Source organism: Plecotus auritus, assembly GCF_963455305.1.
Source record: "Plecotus auritus genome assembly, chromosome: 4".
Classification (NCBI taxonomy): domain Eukaryota; kingdom Metazoa; phylum Chordata; class Mammalia; order Chiroptera; family Vespertilionidae; genus Plecotus; species Plecotus auritus.
This window is the reverse complement of record NC_137775.1, coordinates 88742678-88763685: the sequence shown is the minus strand read 5'-3', so window position 1 is coordinate 88763685 and position 21008 is coordinate 88742678. Positions and strand designations below refer to the sequence as shown.

The following is a 21008-nucleotide window of genomic DNA, read 5'->3' as shown; positions in this document are numbered from 1 at the left end:
TCCAAAGGCTCTGGCAAAGATCTGAGCCTTCCGAGTCTCCCCACCCGCCAACCTGATTGCACCGCATCGCTACCACTGGCCCCCGTCAGACTTCGCCTGGCAGTCGGCTTCATCGAACTTGATTTCTCACCTCCTGAGCCCCATCACCTCCATCCTCATTCCCCCGTCTCGCCTCCACCCTCCCCCCCCCCAATTTCCTCCTCCTCGCCCCTCATTTCCACCCTCCTCCCCCTCCCCCGGCCACTTCGCTAACTTGTGGCTGTTGTGATGCGTATTCCCGTAGATCCGAGCACCAGCCGGCGCTTCAGCCCCCCCTCCAGCAGCCTGCAGCCCGGCAAGATGAGCGACGTGAGCCCGGTGGTGGCTGCGCAGCAGCAACAGCAGCAGCAGCAACAGCAGCAACAGCAGCAGCAGCAACAGCAGCAGCAGCAGGAGGCGGCGGCGGCGGCGGCGGCGGCGGCAGCGGCGGCGGCGGCGCCCCGGTTGCGGCCGCCGCACGACAATCGCACCATGGTGGAGATCATAGCTGACCTCCCGGCCGAGCTCGTCCGCACCGACAGCCCCAACTTCCTGTGCTCCGTGCTGCCCTCGCATTGGCGTTGCAACAAGACCCTGCCGGTGGCCTTCAAGGTAAGAAGCTGCTGCTGCTCCCCGCCCCCGGCCGGGAGCCGCGGGACCTGCCCGCCGGCGTCTCCTAGACCACTGGGGCCCCGGGCCCGGATAGGGTCTAAGGCCTCGCCTACCTTGGAGGCTCAGACCCGAGGGACCCCTTTTCCTCCAGATCTACCAGCTGGCTTGGGCGCAGTGACCCCGCACAGATCCTTCTCTCTCCCACCTGTGCCCGCAGCCACCACCTCAGTCCTTGTCCCCTCTATCTGTTCATCACCCCCTCAAGCCTCCTGGGCAAAGTTCTAACCCACTCCTCTGAGCCGCCTCCCCTCCCCCTAGAGCCTCCAGGTGCCCACTCTTTGCGTCGCCACCCCGCCCCCATTTCCCAGGGGTGAGGATCCCCGACACATTCCCCCGGTCCCCGCGTCTTCCTCCAAGGGCATCCCGGCCGGCCCCTCCCGGGATTCCTCGCGTCCGGCCAAACGCCCCTCCGCCGGTCTAGGAGTACCAGATCTGATCCGCTAAGTCTCAGCGGCCCCAGCCCATCCCGGGCTCGGGAAGCGTGTTCCTGGGGTGACGACTCGAGTTTGCGCCCAGGGCGGGGCGCCCGCTGCGGCGCGTGGGCCGCATTACCGGTACCCAAGAGGGTCGCAGGAAAACCTCGGACTCCAGGAGCATGTGAGGTGGGAGACAGGACGGGGGTATTTGCTCGGCTTGCAGACTCGCGCCAGTTCCCTTTACCGGGAGGAAGGCGGGGCCGCCGGGGTCGCAGCGCGCCCCGAGGCGGGGGAGCCCGGGAATCGCGGGCGCTGGACCCTCGAGTGCGGGAGGCGCGGGCCAGCTGAGGGGGCGGGGGCTCGGGCCGCCTCTTCCCGCCGGGACTTCGCTCCCGCCTCGCCCAGCCTGGCCGGGACCAGGAAAACCTGTGAGATGCCTTCCGTTTACCAGCCTTGAAATCGGAGGTGAATTTTGCGGATTTGTCTTATTACTTCTAAAGGACTTGGATCCCGAAGCTCCCTCCTGTTTCTGTAAGGTTGTGGGAGGCTCGGGCGGGTGGCCTTGGTGCAGAGGGAGTGATCCTGGGGTTTGGGAGCGCCCTCCGCGGCCTCCTCCGCCGCCGGGCCGTTAGTTTGAGGGCGGGTGTCCGAAGCGGGTGTCGCCAGCATCGGCTCGGCGGGTTGAGGGTGTAGGGTCCAGAACAGTAGCCTGATGGGTGTCAATAAAGCGATCCCAATTGCTAAGGCAGCACTCGACTGGGGGAGACGCGGAGCCCCTAGGGCGGAGCTGGGTTGAAGGGAAGCGGTTTCCTGGGCAGTCGCGGTACTAGACGCCGGGATGGAGGGGGCCGATGGAGCCATACACGGGGAATAGCCTCCGAAAGCCGCTTCTGGCCCCATCTAGCCTGGACCCTTGGGCTCTGGGATCTAAGGAAAGCAGGGTAGCTAGGTTATGGGGTAAGGGTAAAAAAGGAGGAATCATGCCAGATTCTTCACTGAGGACCCTGGGGCCAAACTCCCAAGGCCACTGGCAGTTCCCAGTTGTTGATTGCCCCCATCCTCCCCCGTCCCCCCAGGCATCAGTTCAGATTCCAAGTGTGGGTAGGGTGGAAAGAGAGGAGTCCAGGTCAATTAGAGCTGGTTATCTCCCTAGGTCTTATATCAGAACAGAAATCAGAGTGAACTGTTATGGAAAGGGGATGCTGCATTCTGGGGCAAGTTTCATTTTGCACTTGGCTCAAGAAATGTATGTGTGTGTTTTTTAACCGTCCCATTGCTCCTTTTATAAACCACCCATTTTGTAGGTTGTTTTCTTATTGAAAAGCTCAGAATATTGTAGAAATTTAAATTTCTGTACAGGAGATATCTTCTACAATGTTCGTCGTCCAAGGGCCCAGAATTTTCTAATTAGCCTTTATTTCCAGCCGTCTCCCCCCCAAAAAAACCCCAAACACACCCCCAAAAAACCTGTATAATAAGTATATATGTTGTTTATACAATGCCACAAGTCAGGATATGTGAAAACTTAAGGATAAGTGCCTGCATTTTTAAAGATAACATTTAGATGTTTGATGGTCTGCATTCCGTTTGTTCTGCCAAACATATTTAGGTATAACTGTTTTGAACTATTCTTTCATATTTATGATACTGAATTGATTTTGAACTTTAGTATTTTAGATAGAAAGGATGTTTTTAACATACAGATAGGATGCAATTTAGTTTGACCTATTCTTAGATTTTGGTTGCAGGTAGGGCTTTGTGCCACCACCTTTAAAAATTATTTTGAAAAGAAATTGCTTTCTTTGCTATTAATCATATTTATTGTTACTTAGGGTGATTTTACTTGTAATCAGCAAACAAAGCCAGAGATAACACATGACCACACTAAAATAAATATTAAATACATATTAACTGAAAAAGAAATTGAGTTAACCTAAAACGTGAACTCCCATACCTGTGTTTAACAGAATTCAAATAGTAGGTAATAGCTGAGATCCACTTAATATAGAAGTTTTGTCTCTGCTGAAAAGGATGTGTAGATATTTGGAACATCCAGATATAGGCAACAATTTCTGTTTTCATCTGAATGTTAGTAACAACAGACTCTCTTTACCTTTCTTTTGAGATAAGAGCCTGAGAGCAGTAGACTTTCCACACTTGCAACAAAAGCAAATACATCTGTAATGAAGAAATAACATGAAGAAGTCCCCGTTTTAAAAGTGATGAGAACAATTTGGCTATGATAGAGCCATGTACCAAGTAAATTATAGTGTTATTGGGTAGATAACAGGTAAATACTATCTATATCTTAAAACACACAGAGAACTGAATTGAGAAATCTGATATTCAAATCAATACAATATTTATTGAGCCTGTATTTTATGTCTGTGACACTGAGCTCACCACTGTAGAGAATCAGAAATGAATTCAATGAACTGTGTTTTGATATCTTAATTTAAAATAGTGCTTCAAAGTGATATTAACAGTGTACTGTATTAAGCCTAAGTAAAGTGTTAGTATTATCTATCTGATCTTGTTTAAGGATTATACAAGAATACTTAATTCGTTTATACTCAACACCAGCATACTTTAAAATATATAAAGTTGTTTATAAGCATTGTATTTTTAACAAAGTTCTGCAGTTTTGAAACGTTCAGTCCTCCCAGGTGTCAAGGAAATGGAAATAAATATTTTTAACATTTCTTTCAGGTGTATCTCACCGAAAGCTTAAAATAGTTAAGACATACTATTAGAGGATCCCAGGCCTTTCTGTCCTTGAAATTCTAGTGACAAAAAAGCAGTTTGCAAATTCATCACTTTAGTTAATGGTCAGATAGAAAAGAGAGAGTAAGTCAACCCTGCATCCAGTAGCACCCTTGCAGTTAGGGGTCTGTCAGCATTTCCACCATGAAGCCTGGTGTTCAGAGTTCATAACTCAGTTGCTTTAAATAGCTTCAAGCTGAAACACTATGCAGAAATTTTAAGTCCAGATGTATATTTTAAAACTATAGTAAGCGCACAGCCATTGCGCTGTTTTAAGTTAGAGAACATTGCACTATATATTTACCAGTATCAAATGTTTTTCTGGCAATGTTAAAGAAAACACATTTTTAGATATATGATCTATTACTCATAGTTAATTCTGTATGCTTAATGATAGCTTTCAGTATTTGTCATAAGTAGGGTTTCAAAATGATGGAGCAATGGGCTGAAAATAATTTTTTTTGACATCATTGGCCTGTTTTCAGAAACAAATATGCAACTAATAAATATTTGACACTAGTGAGTTGTATTTTCCTTACATATTTAATGATCAGATTTTTATGTTTGTGGCTTTTTAATATAATTATACCTAAACAAAGAAAAACAAGTTATTAAACTAGTTAATACCTTATTAAGCCTACCATGAACTGTTATGCAAAATTATGTAAATCACAATAGATTTCAAGTTGTGTGAAGATAGACACATTTTTGTGTTATGCCTTTAAATACAATCCAATTATTTAAAGTTAAAAATGTTAGGATTGAATATATAAAACTTATTGGTAAAGTAATTGAAATAAAACCTTTTAGATGGAAAACAAATATTAGAAAACTTACATTTGAAAACAGGCATGACAAGATATCTTTCATTATATTTTCCCTTTGTCATCACTATGTTTGTATCCTTTCAAAAAATTTTCAGAATATCCATTGTTAGATGATCTAAACCAGCTTAAAACATGGCACATATATTCTTGGTTTAAATTGGAATAATTTTAATCAATTTTCTCTTTGACATTTATTCTAAAAATTATGAAATGATACTTTATATTGTATTTACTTTTTTCTCTACAATTCAATGGGTGTTCCTAAATTCTAGTTTAAACTTGAAAAATTAACTGTAATATTTGTGAAAGTTTTTGATAGTTTATTTAAAGTTATCTTTAAATAATTACCATAGGATTAAAATTTTTTCTTGTTGTAACTATTTCCTTACCTTGCTTTTATTGCAAAGAAAGATTTGATCAGATTCCATCTTAAAAAATAATTATATTTCAGTTTTGCTGCAAGTACAACATGCCAGATCATATTGGTCTGTAAGAGTAATTGATTAGTTAAGACTAGACTTCTGTTCATGGAAATGTAATGGGCAATTTTTATTTCCGTATAATAAGACCACAAAAACAATTTTAAGAGTCTGAGTTAATTCTCTATTGCTCCTCTTTCAAAGTAATTTACAGATTTAGTCATAAGGAATCTCATACAAAATTTCAGTAGTGTTTCTAGAGTTTAAATAAATATCCTTTATTTTGTACAAGCTGCACATCATGTGATTTAAATACTGGTTATAGTGAGGTGTGCTAAATAAAGGAACTTCTTTCTCAAGTCTGAAATGTCAGGACGTAAAATTACTTCTCTTTCCCATGAAGTTTCTTGAATTTGTAGATTTTATGTTTTAAAAACACTTAAAAATGTAGTGGTTAAGGTTTCATCACAAATTATTCTTTGTAGAACAGAACTTTTGTATTGGGGAGCACGGAAACAAATTTTAATGTGTGCTTACTCCTAACTGGTTAAGGAGCAATTTTTGTCTGCTCTCTCTCTGCCCCTTAAAATGTTTTCCATTGCTTGGGTTTGGTACAGATGAAATGTGCAAAAATTTCTCAATTCTTTCGGTTTTCTTTTAGATAAACATAGTTGAAAATCTTCAAGGGAAACGTTTTAGCTTCAGAAATCTACTATAAAAAATCTCAAACATATAATTTCGCTTCTGACTGATATAAGCTCAAATATAGTACTCCCTTCCCCCCTTTCCCTCAGGAAAACATTAGGCGATGTGATTTGGTAACGTATATAGCAGAAAAAAATAACCCAATATATTTAACCATTAAAATAGAGTTGAGCTATAACAGGAAAAGTTGTCACTGTATCATTTTAGTTAGCATTTTTTTTTAAGGCCAAGTTCTAAACCTCATAGAAGACTCACAATTTGTGATTACCTATTTGTTTTCATATTAAATATAATACGTAAGACATACCAGTATTTAATATGGTCATTATTATGCTGCTTAAGCAAAGTAAAGTGGATTTATGTATTTCACTCTTAGGGATCTTTTCTTTCATATTTTCCCATATTGAATCAATTTTCCTTTTCTTCTAACTAAAAAAAAACCCCATTATGTTAAAAATATGCAGTAAAATAATAATGTCCCAGAGCTCTTGAAAATCTTCATATCGGGGCAGATTTCTTTACTTTCTTCTGAAATTTAGCCAGACTGGAGTGAAACCCATCAGCAGTTATCCTTTATCTTTCAACAGCAACAAAAAACATCCCAGGACATGAAGTGAAGAATTACATATTCAAAGGAATCCTTTAAGGATGCTCACAAGTAAAAGCCTATATTTACCACATAGCAGACTTGGAATAGAAGTGAGCCTCCTCATCTTACAAAGAGTACATCATTATAATTACATTCTATACTTACATAGTTTCTTCTACATTTTACAGACTTAAAAAAGTTATTTCCAATTTATATTGGAAAACTGTGGTTCCTGGAGATGAAGTGACTTGTATGAGATCATAGCAGAGGTGGGAAAAAAGTGGGGCCTCTTGAGTTTTGGTGCATTCATTCTCTTCTAAACAGTACAACTTTTCTGCCTTCATTAGTACACTTACTGGTTCCATATTTATTTTGACATAGAATGCCACACACACAGCAGGTGTTAAAATGCAATATGCTGAGTGTAAAAAAAAGTCAAACGTTGAGATGAATCCTGGCAAACATAGTCAATTATTTCAGTATTTTCAAATGTTCACATTTTTGGCATTGTGAGTTTGAAAAATTGAAAAGCACATTGCCCCCATCGCAATACAGCATTACCTAGATAGTCAGTAGCCACTTGAGGCACTAGATCAAGTACGCAGGGAGGAAGTCATGTTCTCAAGGCAAAATTTACCCTTGACCTGGGACTCTTCTCAGATTGAAGAGAGTAACCATATACTATGAGTAAAGGATCTTTGGCATGATTCCCCCTCCTCTGGGATGGAAAAAGTTGTCAGAAAACTAGTTTGGAGCAAGGGCACATTGCCTCTAGTGAGGCATGCTGAGTCAACCTTTAACTGGGTCTCTCTCGTAGAGTTTTATCTGGTAGCCTCACAGACTGTTGGCTGTGGGACATGATGCTTTTTTGGAGCTCTTTAATTTGTTTATTTCAAAGATATTTACCAAACACTATTTGCCAAGCAGTTTTGGGAATTGGGCATAGTACTGAACAAGACAGATAAAGGCCCTTCCCTCTTGTAGTTTTCAACCTAATATAAATCTGGACTTCTAGGAGTGAGTCTCAGTTTTGGGCTAGCATAGCAAAAGGAGTAGATAAATTATTAATATATGCACATTGAAATTAGGATTATTTGAGCACGGTGGAATGCTGTGGAAGTGGGCTTTGTAATTTAAGGAAAGCTCTAGGATTTTAAGCTGAATAACAAAAGTGCTAAAGAAGGAATGGAATTGAAAAATAGCCTAAGAAAAAAGTATGGGTAAAAAAAAAATATTGATAAGTTAATTGTCTCCCCCCGCACCCCCGGCTAGAGCAGAGGGTGGAGTAAAGGAGTATTGGGTTAGGGTTCATGGGTAGGGGAAATTAAGCCCCAAAGTATAGTTACAGTGTCTGTTTTATCATAGTCTGAGAAATCTGCTTTGATGAGAGCAAGTATAAGTTGTATTGGGAGCAGGGAATTAAATGCTTAGATTTGCCTTATAGAAATCTTGACAAAGGAGGGAGAAGCACTAAAAGTAGGAGAAAAGAGGAATGGGATATTTGCCAAACAGGCAAGCATATATGGATGTTAATGTCAGAGAGCGAGGAAGAGATGGAAATAATCTAGATATAGGATCCTGGAAGTTAGTTGAGAGAAAGGGCATTATCAAGGGTCAGTGTCCTGGTAATGGATTAAGAGTATTGTGTTTTATATGTGACAGCAAAGGCTCTGCACCAGCATTCCCTTACCAGGCTCCATGTTAATCCGAGGCACCCATTTGGAAGTTAGCTGACCTCGGTTAAAAGAGTGATCCCTAGCCTTGGAGCAGTGAAAATGTTTATTAGCCTCAAAGACTGATTATGCTGGGTCCTTATTTGCCTGATTAATCTGCCAAAGGTTAACTGTTGAAGGTTAAGGAGGCAAACGTGTCATTCCAAGATGTCAGATGGGAAAAAGACAGAACACAAGTATTTTTTTTCTGTATATACCACTCATTTGTCAGTCATCATTATCAGCCTGTTTTATGTCTTTATGCTGGACCTAGACTTTATGCTTCTTGGTGACTTTGTATATCCCACTGAATCCTAGCAGAGTGGACATTTAGTAACTGTTTGCAGTATGATTGACAGTAAGTAAATCTAACCCAAAGTAAGGAGGCGAAATGTAGTCCTGGATACCACACCATGTTTAGGCTTCCATATAGTCAGGAGCTCCAAGGTTTCACCTAAACGTCTTCTCCCATAGAGCTGACTAGACTTTCCTTTTTTAGCCTGTGACCGGGATGAGACCACACCTCAGGCTGCTCCTGGCTGCAGACAGGCGGTGCCTTAATATGCACAATGCAATCTGCAGATGGGGCATCAGCCTTCCTTCTGTGGCATAATTCCTATGGACAACCTAACATGGGGATTTAATAAAAATGTACATATATTCAGTGAAGAATGCAACAACAAATGAAGGGAACTTTTGCCTGCCTTTGAAATGGGTGGACCCCGAAACATTGGTCTGTTTGAAGTGGCATCCTAACCCATATGCAGATGCTTCATTTCTGTCTGCCATTACTGGACTAGAGCACTAAGTCCTGATAAAACACATCATTTGCCATGAGCACATATTCTCAGTTTTTAAGCTTTCCTGATGTGCCATTATTGCTGCTGTGTTTCCTATTTTATGTAGGTGGTAGCCCTTGGAGAGGTACCAGATGGGACTGTGGTTACTGTCATGGCGGGTAACGATGAAAATTATTCTGCTGAGCTCCGAAATGCCTCTGCTGTTATGAAAAACCAAGTAGCAAGGTTCAACGATCTGAGATTTGTGGGCCGGAGTGGACGAGGTAGGTCTCTGATTTTTAATATTGGTAATGGAATAAACACATTAGGATCCTCTGATGACATGTAGACTAGTCTGTATACAAATCAGCACCCTCTTCTATTGAACTGAATTATTGAAGGTTTTACTTAAATATGTCCAGATGAAGCGGAGTGTTTTTCTGAGTACTCAGGCCTTTTTCATTTGTTTTATGATATTGAATATTCAAACAAGGTTTTCAGAGAACTCTTTCCTAATTTCATTGGGTGTGAGCACATAAGGTGGAGAGAAGAACAGTTGGAGGTTTAAGCTATGAATTATGAGGAGCCAAATAACTGAGTAAATTTAGTGGCAAAGGGGAAAGAAAAAGGAATGCATTGGATCAATTTCCTGATAATATCAGTTTTGCTCTAAGTGGTAGCAAGTTCAGTTGGTATACTGCACTTCACTTATCACATATGTTACCTCTGTATGAGTTAATTTATTCTTATAATAAAATTATATTTAAAAATCATAGTTTTATTTTTAACAAAAGGCTTTTCATTTGAATAAATGAATAATGTGTTACTTGTGTTAGAATGACTATATAGTTGCTTAGACAGATGAATGATCAGGACTTGAAATATTTCTACATTATTTAAGGGTTTACACCATCTGAATGCTAATATTCAAATATTAGGAATCCTTTAAAAAGATCATAAAATAGAAAATAATCCCTTTTAGGTTTTTTTTATATAGCTATTTTATAGGGATGTTTTTAAAAAAGTCTCTAAGGAAACTGATTTTTGGCTTTACTTATTGTACAGAGAGACTTTTTAATAGTCATTCTTTAGAAGTATTATGTTCATTTATTTATTTATTGAATCTAATATTTCCATTTTAAGTATTTCAATAATAAGAGAGAAAATAGACCACTTTAGGATTAAGGTGAAATAAATTATAAAGACCTATAGAATTACTCCAACCCAGGTTTGAATTAGGAAATGAGAAGCATCAATTTTTAAACTATGTTCAGTAATTGCTCTTTAGTTTGGATCAGATGTCAAATTATTACCATTGTAAAAACTTGATAAGGGAAATTCAAGCAAGACTGTTTCCGATGAGTAGTTTTAGTTTACTTTCTAGGAACAGGGCCAAGAAGTTGTACTTTTTAACTTAAAATAAAATGATGCATGCTAATGAGATACTGTCACTGAAAGGTTGTTTGAAATGAAATGAGGCTCAGGGCCTATGGTAGAATCAAAATTAAAGGGATTATTTCTGCATCAGGGTTAGTTTACTTTCATTAAAAAAGAAAAAGACACATCCTCCTCACTATTGACTGATTAGGTGTGAAGTGCATATGTGTATGTATTCATTCTTTTTTTTCTCTCTCTCAGCTATTGGTGCAGGTCCACAGCACCATTAAGCTTCTTTTTTTCTAGTAAGAATCAAGAAAGATTTGAACATGATGACATACCTGTATGCTCTGAAGTACATTGTTCTTCTTATGTAATATTACTTTGTTGTTAACTAGAGTAATGAATTTTAGTGTCTAAAAGATTGGGCATTGTACTTTATTTCACTTTACAGATTCAAGCTAGTGTTTTCATTTATCTTGCTTTTGTATTATGTAGATGCTGCATAACTTTTCTCTGATCAATTTGAGTAGAAACTATGGCAAAGTGATAGTGTACTTTGTAAACCCTCAACATATTTATTTAAGGAACTTCAAAGAGAAACAAAGGGTGTGCACTGTTTTACTATATTGGCTTTCTGAGTTTTGGCTGGTTTCCCAAATAGCAATTTTTATATTTAAAAAAAAAAAAAAGACAGACTTAACTGCTTGCAGACTTTTCACGCATGGAAGATGAAGAAAGCTTCTTTTGATGAAGTGTAATTATGTCCAAACAGAGCTGACCCCCTCCCCCTATATTTCTTATGATCTTAACTGAAGAAAGTAGGATTTTTCCTTTGAAGCAGCCGGGACTTGGTGGAGGATCTGAAATGCTACAGTCTGCTGCCAGAGGCAGGATGGAGAAATTGGTCCAGACTTGTCTTTGAGACTTAGATGGGGAGTGGGGGGAGCGGGTGGAGAGAGAAAGAAAAATTGATTTATCACTAATAATAGATTTTTATATCACTACATTAACATTATATGAAAGGAAACAGTAATATCAAGCTGAAATAAAGAGTGAAATAGGACAGAGAACATTGATAAGAGATACCACTCTTTGTAAAAAAAAAAAAAAAGAAGGGTCAGTTTTTCGGTGGCAGGAAGCTCTTTAACCTGCCTGTGTACCTGTCCTGCTTTCTAACAGACTCTATCTTCCTCTTTGATTTTCACACGTCTGTATTTCTCTTAAGTTACTAAGTCTGCATCAGCATGCTGCTACCACTGTTATTTTCCCCCAGCTATTTAAAAATTTCTCTTTTCAATAGCATTTGAAAAATAACACCAAGTTCCTCAAATTATTATAGTTTTTCTTTTCATGGGTAGAAATAAAAACTCTCAGAAATTGAAAACCAGTTTTGGATTTATCAAGGCATCATATCACTACTTACTTTGGCTTTATGGGTTATCTCATGACCACAACTTCTGGAAGTGCTTTGGAATAAAAGTAGAACATCAGTGAAACCTGCATGCAGTTAGGAGTGGCTTATGTGTTCTCATTGTCTTTTCCCTTTTTAGCCTTTATATTTTAAACAGAAGAATGTAAGATGCCTTGGGTCCTTAAGCTTTCTTGGTGTGCTTCCTCACTTTGGACATCAAGCATGCTGCTTTTAATTACAAGCATTTTAAAAAGCACCTATGGTATACAGAGCCTGGGACTTTGTCAATTTAGGCTGCAATTACAGCTTACAGTCTTAGCCCTCCTGGCTGACTGTTCCTGACAGCCCCTCAGGTTGTCTTTTAATGGCAGGTCCTATGTTTATCTTAGAAAAAAATATATGAATGATACAGTAAGAGCCTGCATTTTAAAGTAGGAGGAGCCTGAATTTTTGTCATTTATGGAAAATGATAAAAAATGGGATTTGGAAAAAATTTTTTTAACCTTTAAGGAAAGAATAAATACTCACATAAACATTTGACTTAGCAAATATATTATTATTTATATGGTAAGGTGAAGAACCAATCGCCTAGTTGGGTGGTAGTGTCTGGAGCATTACATTCATGTTCTTCCTGAAGGAGCAAAACGAAGTAGAAAGAACCTCCTTGATTTTTGTTTTAGTTGTTAAAGTACATCTTGATCCTTAGGATTTGATTTTAGAAAACAGTAGTTATAATCAAATACTCATTTCCTCCCCCCAAACCCACTTCTTTTTAAAAGAGGTCTTCATAGAAAACTGGTTCCATGTTGAACATTTAGATGCTTTATACTTACAGAGTGAATTCTGTATTTGGCTTTTGTCCCTCCATGAGGTGTTTCTCTGAATTTGGGATAAGCATCAGTGACATTTAACATCCTATGTAAGTTCCAAAGGTCTCAAATGGAAATATTCTCAAAACCAGTTTAGATAAATTCATGGACAATAGCTCTAGCAGGTTATTTACAGACATTAAAGACACTTGGGATATTTACTAGTACATCCTCGATATATTGAGATTAGCCAGGGATGAAAACTACCTTCCCAGAGATGCAGTTCTGACTCACAACCATTGATATAACCCAGGATGGCATCTTTTTATAGTTTCATGTAAATTAACTTTCGGCCTAGGGATTCAGCCTGTTCATTTCTCTGGACAGATCTTCCCATTGTTTTGAGGTCCTGACCTGGATCCAGTGGCTTTCTACTCAACTTTCTAATCTGATTTCTGTGGGTTTTGAGTTTTCTGTAACTAGTTTAGACTCCTGGCTGTCTTATTCTTCTGGTTAGTTTTAATGTATATAATAAATCCTGTTCTCTAATGAGATAATTAAACCACTTACATCCATGTAACATCCAGTATATAATAATGAGCTATGATATGTTAATGACACTAAGAATAGATGCTTTTATCATCTTGGCCAAGATATGGTGTTAGTAGATTTATATTTACTGTTTATTGGTCTTATAGAGTATTTTGGGACACATGTAGAAATAAATTACCTATTAATTTTTTTTAATGTTTTCTGGCAATGTTAAAAAGAAGAGCACTCATTTTGGGCTCTGGAAGAACTAGGTTCAGATCCTGACTTTTTCCACTTATTAGCTGTGTGGGTAAATTACTAAAGCCTCTCTGAGCTTCAGTTTTTTCATATGTGAAATGGAGGTGATAAACGTAACTGAACATGATCAAATGAGGTCTTGTGTATGAACCTGGCACTTCATAGGTTTCTAATCAATATTCATCTTCCCCTTCCTTGCATTTTGTGTTTTCTTTCCTTCCCCACCCCCCTTCTCTTGGGTATAGAAAAGTATAGCTAAAGAGACTTAAAACTATATATCCTGAGTAACAAATGATGTGTGTCTTAAACATATTTTAGGAACTTATATGGTTTGGGTTGAAAAGAAAACCCATTCACTAAACTTGACAGTCAAAGACCTGTTCCACATTAAGCCTTGTATATAACCTGTTCCATATTAAGCTTTGAAAAGATTGCATTAAACTTTGCATTAATACATATTGTTTCAGATTTGTGTTTTGATTTAATACCCTCAGCTTTCAGTAAAGGGAAAAAACAGTCTCTGACCAAAAAACACAGCAAAACAAAATGAGCTTTTTAAAGGTCTGTTACTGAGCAGGCTAAATGAGTCCTCTGGCCTGAGATTGCTGAATGTTTTATTGAGTCACTGTTTCACGCCCACCTTTTCCTGTCTTGTAACAGTTTGCAGTTTTGACTATCTGACATGACTAACCGTTGCAAATCTAACTGATTACAACTGTCAGTGAGTCTGTGTAACAGAGTCTGGTATCCTCCACTGGAGAAAGAAAGAAACCCTAATCTGCTACCAAACTTTTCCCTGTCTTTCCCCCTCCATTCATCACTTGTAGTTCATTAATTAGAAACATCAGATGTAATATTTCCATGAAGCACACCCTCTGCTAAAAGCAAAACTTCATATTTATATTGGGAGGTGTCCTGTACATTTAGCAAAAATAAGTCACTGTCAGGGAGTTACTTGAAGATTTAGCAGCAAGGATGTATGTTAGTGGAGGGGTGGGCAGGAAGGAGAAAAATCTTTGTTCCAGTAATGATGAAATCATCATACCACAGGCACATTAAGGCCGGGACAGGAGACACTAGCTCCTGTTAAAATGATTCCCATAAGAACCTTCCTCTTTAATCTTCTTATTGTAGTGCAGTTGAGCAAATGAAATGCTAAAGCCATGTGAAGTAAATAACATAATCAACAGTGATTTACTATTGTTCTCTCAAGGGGTCATGACCTAATCCTAAATAAAGACTTCTAAAATTGTCTGTGCTTGGATGTGTTCCTGATGTTGGAGAAAACTGAAAGGAAGAGAAACTTCTTCAAGTGGACCAGGGTTTTTGTTTTCATTCATTACAACTATGGCTACTGAGCAGGTTTTTCTTTTCTTTTCTTTCTTTTTTTAAATTGGAGCTGCCTTGTATAGTACTACAACGAAGATGAAGCTCTTAACACTCAATGAGTTTAGTAACTTCCTACAGTGGCCATCAAAGGGATTCTAATTTAGAATAAGGCGTCTTATCTGTCTTTGTTTCATTACCAACTCGGAGATACTTAAATGAAGCTTGGACATCTGTGCTGTTATATTGTCATCAGTATTATCTTTTTATACTCACTATGGATTTTTCTCTTTTACATCTGCAGGCAAGAGTTTCACCCTGACCATAACTGTCTTCACCAATCCTCCCCAAGTAGCCACCTATCACAGAGCTATTAAAGTTACAGTGGATGGACCCCGGGAACCCAGAAGTAAGTCCTTGCCTTCCCATTGGAAATGGTAATAGAGTGTGCACAGACCCTATGAGGAATTTATCCCAAATAAGTTAGTGCTACTTCCATGTAAATAGTTTCTTTGCGAATTTGCTATCTGCATATATTTTTAGTGAGGGACAGTTAGTACAACTTCACAGATAGAAGAGAAAGAAATTATACTTTTAACCTTTGCCACAAAATTGCTAAGGCCTACATAACTTTGGGAAATGAGTGAATAATTATTCACTCACTCTAACTATTTTCTAAGAGATTCTACTCATCCACTGTACCCAATAGGCGGGGCAGATCAGATCCACGAGAGCTGAGGGAGAAAATAATAAACTGAAAACTCTTGAGCTTAGTCAAAAAGCATTTGCGTATGTTTCCCATGGTCTAAGAATGTGTTTTAACTTTTTACCTCGCCCACTCAATTCCCTTTATAAAGAGCACACTGCTTAATTACAAAGAATTTATTTGCAAACGATAACTTGCTTGATTGTTACAACACTGTTGTTCGGTCATGTTCTAGTAATTGTTATAGATAGTTTCTTTTAACATAAAGAGTCAAACCAGGTTTAAATCCATCTTGGTTTATTTGTCTGTCTGGACATCCAGAAAGTTTAATTAACCAGCATCAGTTTAAGGTAGTGCACATAATCCGTTTGGGCTAATATACATTTTCCTCTTAAATCTGAATTGAAAATGGTTTGATATCCCCCTCCCCCAAACTGATTTGAACAGACTTGGCATAGCAGCATTTAAATGTATTTAGAGATTAACGATTTTTTGCCATATACAACATTAAAAATTCTGTGCCAATGGAAACATCGCATAGGACTCTGCCTTTGATGAGTGAATACGTTGGAGACCTAGCCATTGTGTTCAGAGTTTAATTTGGTTTGTGTGGGGGTACACCTGGCAGAAATATTTGTTATATAACAATACACCTGCCTAGACAGGGAGAGTGGCATATCCTTTCTTCCCCTAAAACCGAGAGAAAAGGGCTGGTGAATTTTGCCTCGGCCCAAGTGGGAGCATATGGTGCCTTCCGTTTCTCCTGCGGCTGTCTCTTTTCACAAAAGCTGACTGCTTGCCTGAACGAGGGAGGTTTCCTGCCTCAGAAGCCAGTCTTTGAGGTTTTTCTTTTCTCCTTTCATGTGTATGGCTTTCTTCCAGGTTCCCAATGTTGGGTCAGTGCTGGCCCTGTCTGTTCAGTTTGAGAATGTCCTATTAGGTGCTAGCCGTACATTGTCTCCGGTTGCACCAATTCTCCATTCATAGGGGCCAGTGGTTATGCAGTGCAGGTGAACAGAACAGAGCAGGGCTGTCTTGCCCGGTTTGGGGCTTTGCCTGACTTTTCTGGACTGCCATAAATCTGGGGTGATGCCTTACGATAGAAGACATCTTCTAACATTTGACCTAATTAGCCCCTGAGTTCCTGAAAAGGCAGGGACATCCATTTTAATAAGGCACAAAGCAGGAGAGTGGTCTTTGAACATTTAGCCCTATGGATACTTATCTTTTAAAGATGTTTCCTGCCGATCTCAGTTGCTTTTCTCAGTTCTTGGAAAAACCATTATTGTGCGTATGTGTGCGTGTGTCTCTGTGTGTGTTCATACACTCAAGACTTAATGCTTAAAAGCTGATGAGTGGGAGAGGAAACAGGGAAGGGTGGGTGCTGCCACTTTCTGAAAGATGTGACAAAAGGCAGCATTGGGAAAGTTACTTCTCTTTCAAGTGAGGATGACATGACTTTGTCCCAAAGAGGCTGTTGGCAGTATGAATTCGTTGATAGGCTCAATGCCCTGGAAAGGCAAAGAAGCGAGGATTAGGGGTAGCAGGGGTAGATGGTACGTGTGTGACTTGAAATCAAGCTGTGAGTACTGCTGAGGGTGCTGAGGGTGTGAGGGGGAAGCAGATACAGATCTTGAGTGGCAGACCACTGCCCTAGATCAGCCTGAGTGACATTTCTCCAGAATCAAAAGTATCTGTGAAAATGTGACGTCATTTATCTGACATCATGAGGTGACTAAGTGTCTGGATATAAGGATGGGTCTGGTCTCAGTAATATCTTAACCCTACAACCTGGACCTACTGTGCTGGGTTATTTCCTTCTGCCCTGCTCTTGGCCACCCTGGACACTACATGTAATATTGCATGCTTCCCAATATTGTTCTTTAATTTTGAGACTCACAGATGTGGAAAATGCCCAGGATTTTCAGTATTTTCAACTGTGAGTATAGTAGGATGTTGATGGATTGGTGTGTGTACATAATGTTAAATGATAAAACCTCTAGAACATGGTTTGGCAAAACTTTTCTCTGAAGTGCCAGAGAGTAAATACTTTCAGCTCTTCGGCCATATGATCTCTGTCACGAATACTCACCTCTGCCATTGTAGCTCAAAGGCAGCCTTAGCCAATACATAAATGAATGCTTGTGGCTGTGTTTCAATTAAACTTTATTTACAAAACCAAGTGATGGGTCAGACTTGGCACACAAGTTGCCATTTGTCAACTCTTGTTCTAGATCAGCAATTTTCAACCAGCGTGCTACAAGAATTTTTAAAATATGCAATATCTGACCTCTTTTCCCTGAGATTGTCAAATAAAAAAATGACAACAGCTAACACAACAATAACCGTCCGGCGTGAATGAATCAAAATTATACCTTTTTTTTTTTTGGTCAGATTGGTAAAACCATAATCTATTTTTTGGTGTACCACAGAATTTTAGTAATGTGTGCCATCAGATGAGAAAGGTTGAAAATCGCTGCTCTAGATTTCAGAAAGGTTTATTTTATTGACTGTTAAAAGTCCATAAAATAAGAAGGGCTATAGAAAAAGGCTTTCCTGAGGGGAGGGGGAAAAAAAAGACAATTAATGCAATTGTTTTAGCCTTCTCTCCCACAAAATTATAATACTTTAAGTAATGGTTTTCATAGAAATAGTGTACATCTGTTTATTACTCCAATGGTTTGAAGCTGAGGATCCTGTACTATTGATTCCTGTTAAGGAATTTCACTCTTTCCTCTAAAGGTCAGAGTAAATATTGAAAAGACTGCTTCTGGTAGATCAGCCATTTGAACAAGGACAAGTTCTGGGTTAACTGGCTGGGTCTTTATTCAGCATAGCATAGTGATGAAGTGTGTGGGCTTTGGTGTCCGGCTGTCCGGATTGAAACCCCAGCTCCACTTATTAGTTGTACGGTGGCAGGCAAGTTACCCAGCTTCTCTTTGCCACAGTTTGCTCATCTGTTCAAATGAGAATAATAATAATAGTATCTTCTCCATCAGTTGCTGTTAAGATGTTAAACGATGTGGTGTAAGTAAAATGCATAGGGCAGTGACTGTCATGTAGTGGGTGCTCATTAAGTGTTAGCTTTTATTACAGCAATTTCCTTCAGTGTCAGAAGTTTGTTGTGAGTTTTGTTTATCGTATGCTTCCAGGAAATAGATACCATCTAGATTCTGTTCTCCAGTGAACTATTTTTTTTTTCTTGCAGATGGCTTTACTAATTTCTGCTCATTAGTCCATGACACTAATAAATATTATAAATTGTGTCTTGAGCAGGTATCCATGCTGCCTAGAGACAGCTGTGCAGAACTGATGATTCTGTTTGCAGCAAGGCAAAGTCCAAGAGAGGATGCTAGGGCCCTAGTGCCCCCTCTGAGGCCCTGGTTATCAACACATCTGCCAAAACTTGCTTTTCACTCAAAAATCAGAACGGTTTTATCCTTCTATGTTTTCTGTCTCTGGCAGCTGAACCGGCGCTGTCACATCACAAACAACTTCTCTTCTTAATATACACATCTGGCGTTGGCAGTTGGACTCACTTCATAAGAGCACATGATCATCACTCATTACAAGATTAAAAAGTACCCCATGGCATCATTGATGTTTTTTAACTTTGATCTTTTGCAGTTGTGATTCATCTCAGTTATAAAACTTCCCTTTAAAGGAACATAGCCGATGACTTATTAGAACCTTCATCTTAAGTAGCGTAAACATGAAAACGGTGCACATCTTTACAAAATGCCATTTATTTTCTTTGCCAGCTTATCATTTTAAGACATGACATCATACTTAAGATCCCAAATTTGTAAGTCTTGTGTTTAGGCAGGGTGTTTTGACCTCCTGTTGGCAAGTTAGCTCTGAGGAGCAACTGCCGTCTGTTCGCCATCCAGAGAAGTCCATGGAGCGGCGGCAGCAGCAGTAATGCATTTGGAGACCTGACTCTCTTACACATCAGTTTCTGTTAGGATCCTTTGTTCCATGGATGCGCTGGGTTCCAACTGCAGTCTGATTTCAAGGATTTCTACAAGAAGGTGAAAACTTGGTTAGCAGTGTCCTATTCTATGGTGAGGGAAGAGGACGGATGGTAAAGGCATTGTTGGCTGTGCAGAGGATGGAAAAATAAGCTGTCTTACATGGTCAGCATCCTTTTAACTCTCTTGCCTCTTTTCCAGTTATCTATTGCTAGATAACACCCATCCCAAGACCTAATGGCTTAAAACAACAACAACCATTTTATTATTTCTCACGATTCTGTGGGTTGACGGATTCATCTGGGTGGGCATTCTGTGGTCTCGCTTGGGGTTTTTCATGTGGCTGCAGTAAGATGGTGGCTGATGCTGGAACATTCACGATGGCCTCGTTCACATGCCTGGTGCCTTGGTGGGGTGTCTGCAAGGGTAGGCTTGTCTGGAATGATGGACAGTGGGGCCTTTCTCTTTCCACGTAGTCCTAGAGCCTTTCTCTCTCCACATGCCTTTCATGTGGTCTCTCCATGAGGTATGTCCGGCAACGTCTGACTTCTTACATGGCAGCTCAGGGCTCCTTAAGGTGCAAAAGTGGGGAGATGTTAGGCCTTCCGAAGCATTCTTAAGGCCCAGAACTGTCATGGAGTTACTTCCTTCAGATGCTGGTTAAAGCAAGATACAGGGGCAGCCTAGAGTCAAAGGGAAGAATCCCCACAAAGATATGAATGATGGGGGAAGAGGTTCCTTGAATCTCCAATAACATCAACTTCCATAAGTGCTTTGATGGCAAATGTCATTGTTGCAACAGGAGAAATAATTTTTTTGAGGTGCCATTCTCTGAAAGGCCTCTTGACTTTTTAATCTGGGGGTCATTTAAAGTTCTACAAGGTGACTCCAAGTTTCCATTATAGTAGCTTCATTCTTAATTTGGTAATTATCAGACAAATGACCTTGTGGTGCTTGGTATTAGCAGGTCAGTATCAAACTGAGCCAGATCAATACTTGTGTGAGAGGAGAACATTAGACGTTTGGACATAGGGAGATTATTAGCTTGCCTGGCAACGTGGAAAGCCTATAGCAGAAGTATTTTAGGAATCCTCAAGTGGACAAGCCCGAGGTTTTATACTTTACTAGAGGCCCGGTGCATGAAAATTCGTGCACTTGCGGTGGGGCGGGGGGGGGGATCCCTCAGCCCGGCCTGCGCCCTCTAGCAGCCTGGGAGCCCTCAGGAGATGTCCGACTGCTGTGCAAGTGGGAGAGGCTCCTGCCACCACGGCTGCACTTGCCAGCCATGAGCCCGGCTTCTGGCTGAGTGGTGCTCCCCCGTGAAAGTGCACTGACCACCAGGGGGCAGCTCCTGCACTGAGCGTCTGCCCCCTGGTGGTCAGTGCGCGTCATAGTGACCAGTTGTTCCACTGTTCAGTTGATTTGCATATTAGCCTTTTATTATATAGGATATCACCCAGCTTTGAAAATTCTCACTTGCCAGCACATCTTCAAACTGGACACCTAACACAAGTGAGTGGGTTTCTAAGAAATTTGTGTCATGCCCCAAGGAAGGAATTCATAGTTACTCTGACAGAGAGACCAAAGTCAGCATCTGGGTACTTACTGCTGGGTTCCTACTGTTCATCACTGACCAGCCATGTACTGGGACCTGGAGAAGCCCCGCCTTTTCTTTCCCAGTGACCTGGCGTCTTTCCTGCAGGCTGCAGTGCAGGG

The 21008-nt window shown here is 40.2% G+C and overlaps 1 protein-coding gene across 3 annotated transcripts in view; it reads left to right on the top strand.

Moving 5' to 3' along the window:
- Positions 1 to 261: 261 nt before the first annotated feature.
- Positions 262 to 21008, top strand: part of RUNX2 (RUNX family transcription factor 2) — a 232690-nt gene continuing 211943 nt past the window's right edge. For all 3 annotated transcript variants that reach the window (XM_080664735.1, XM_080664737.1, XM_080664736.1), the window contains exons 1-3: positions 262 to 630; positions 9028 to 9184; positions 14920 to 15024. In XM_080664735.1, coding sequence (XP_080520861.1) covers positions 268 to 630; positions 9028 to 9184; positions 14920 to 15024 — 625 coding nt within the window. In that variant the 5' untranslated portion in view covers positions 262 to 267. The remainder of the gene's footprint in view (positions 631 to 9027; positions 9185 to 14919; positions 15025 to 21008) is intronic.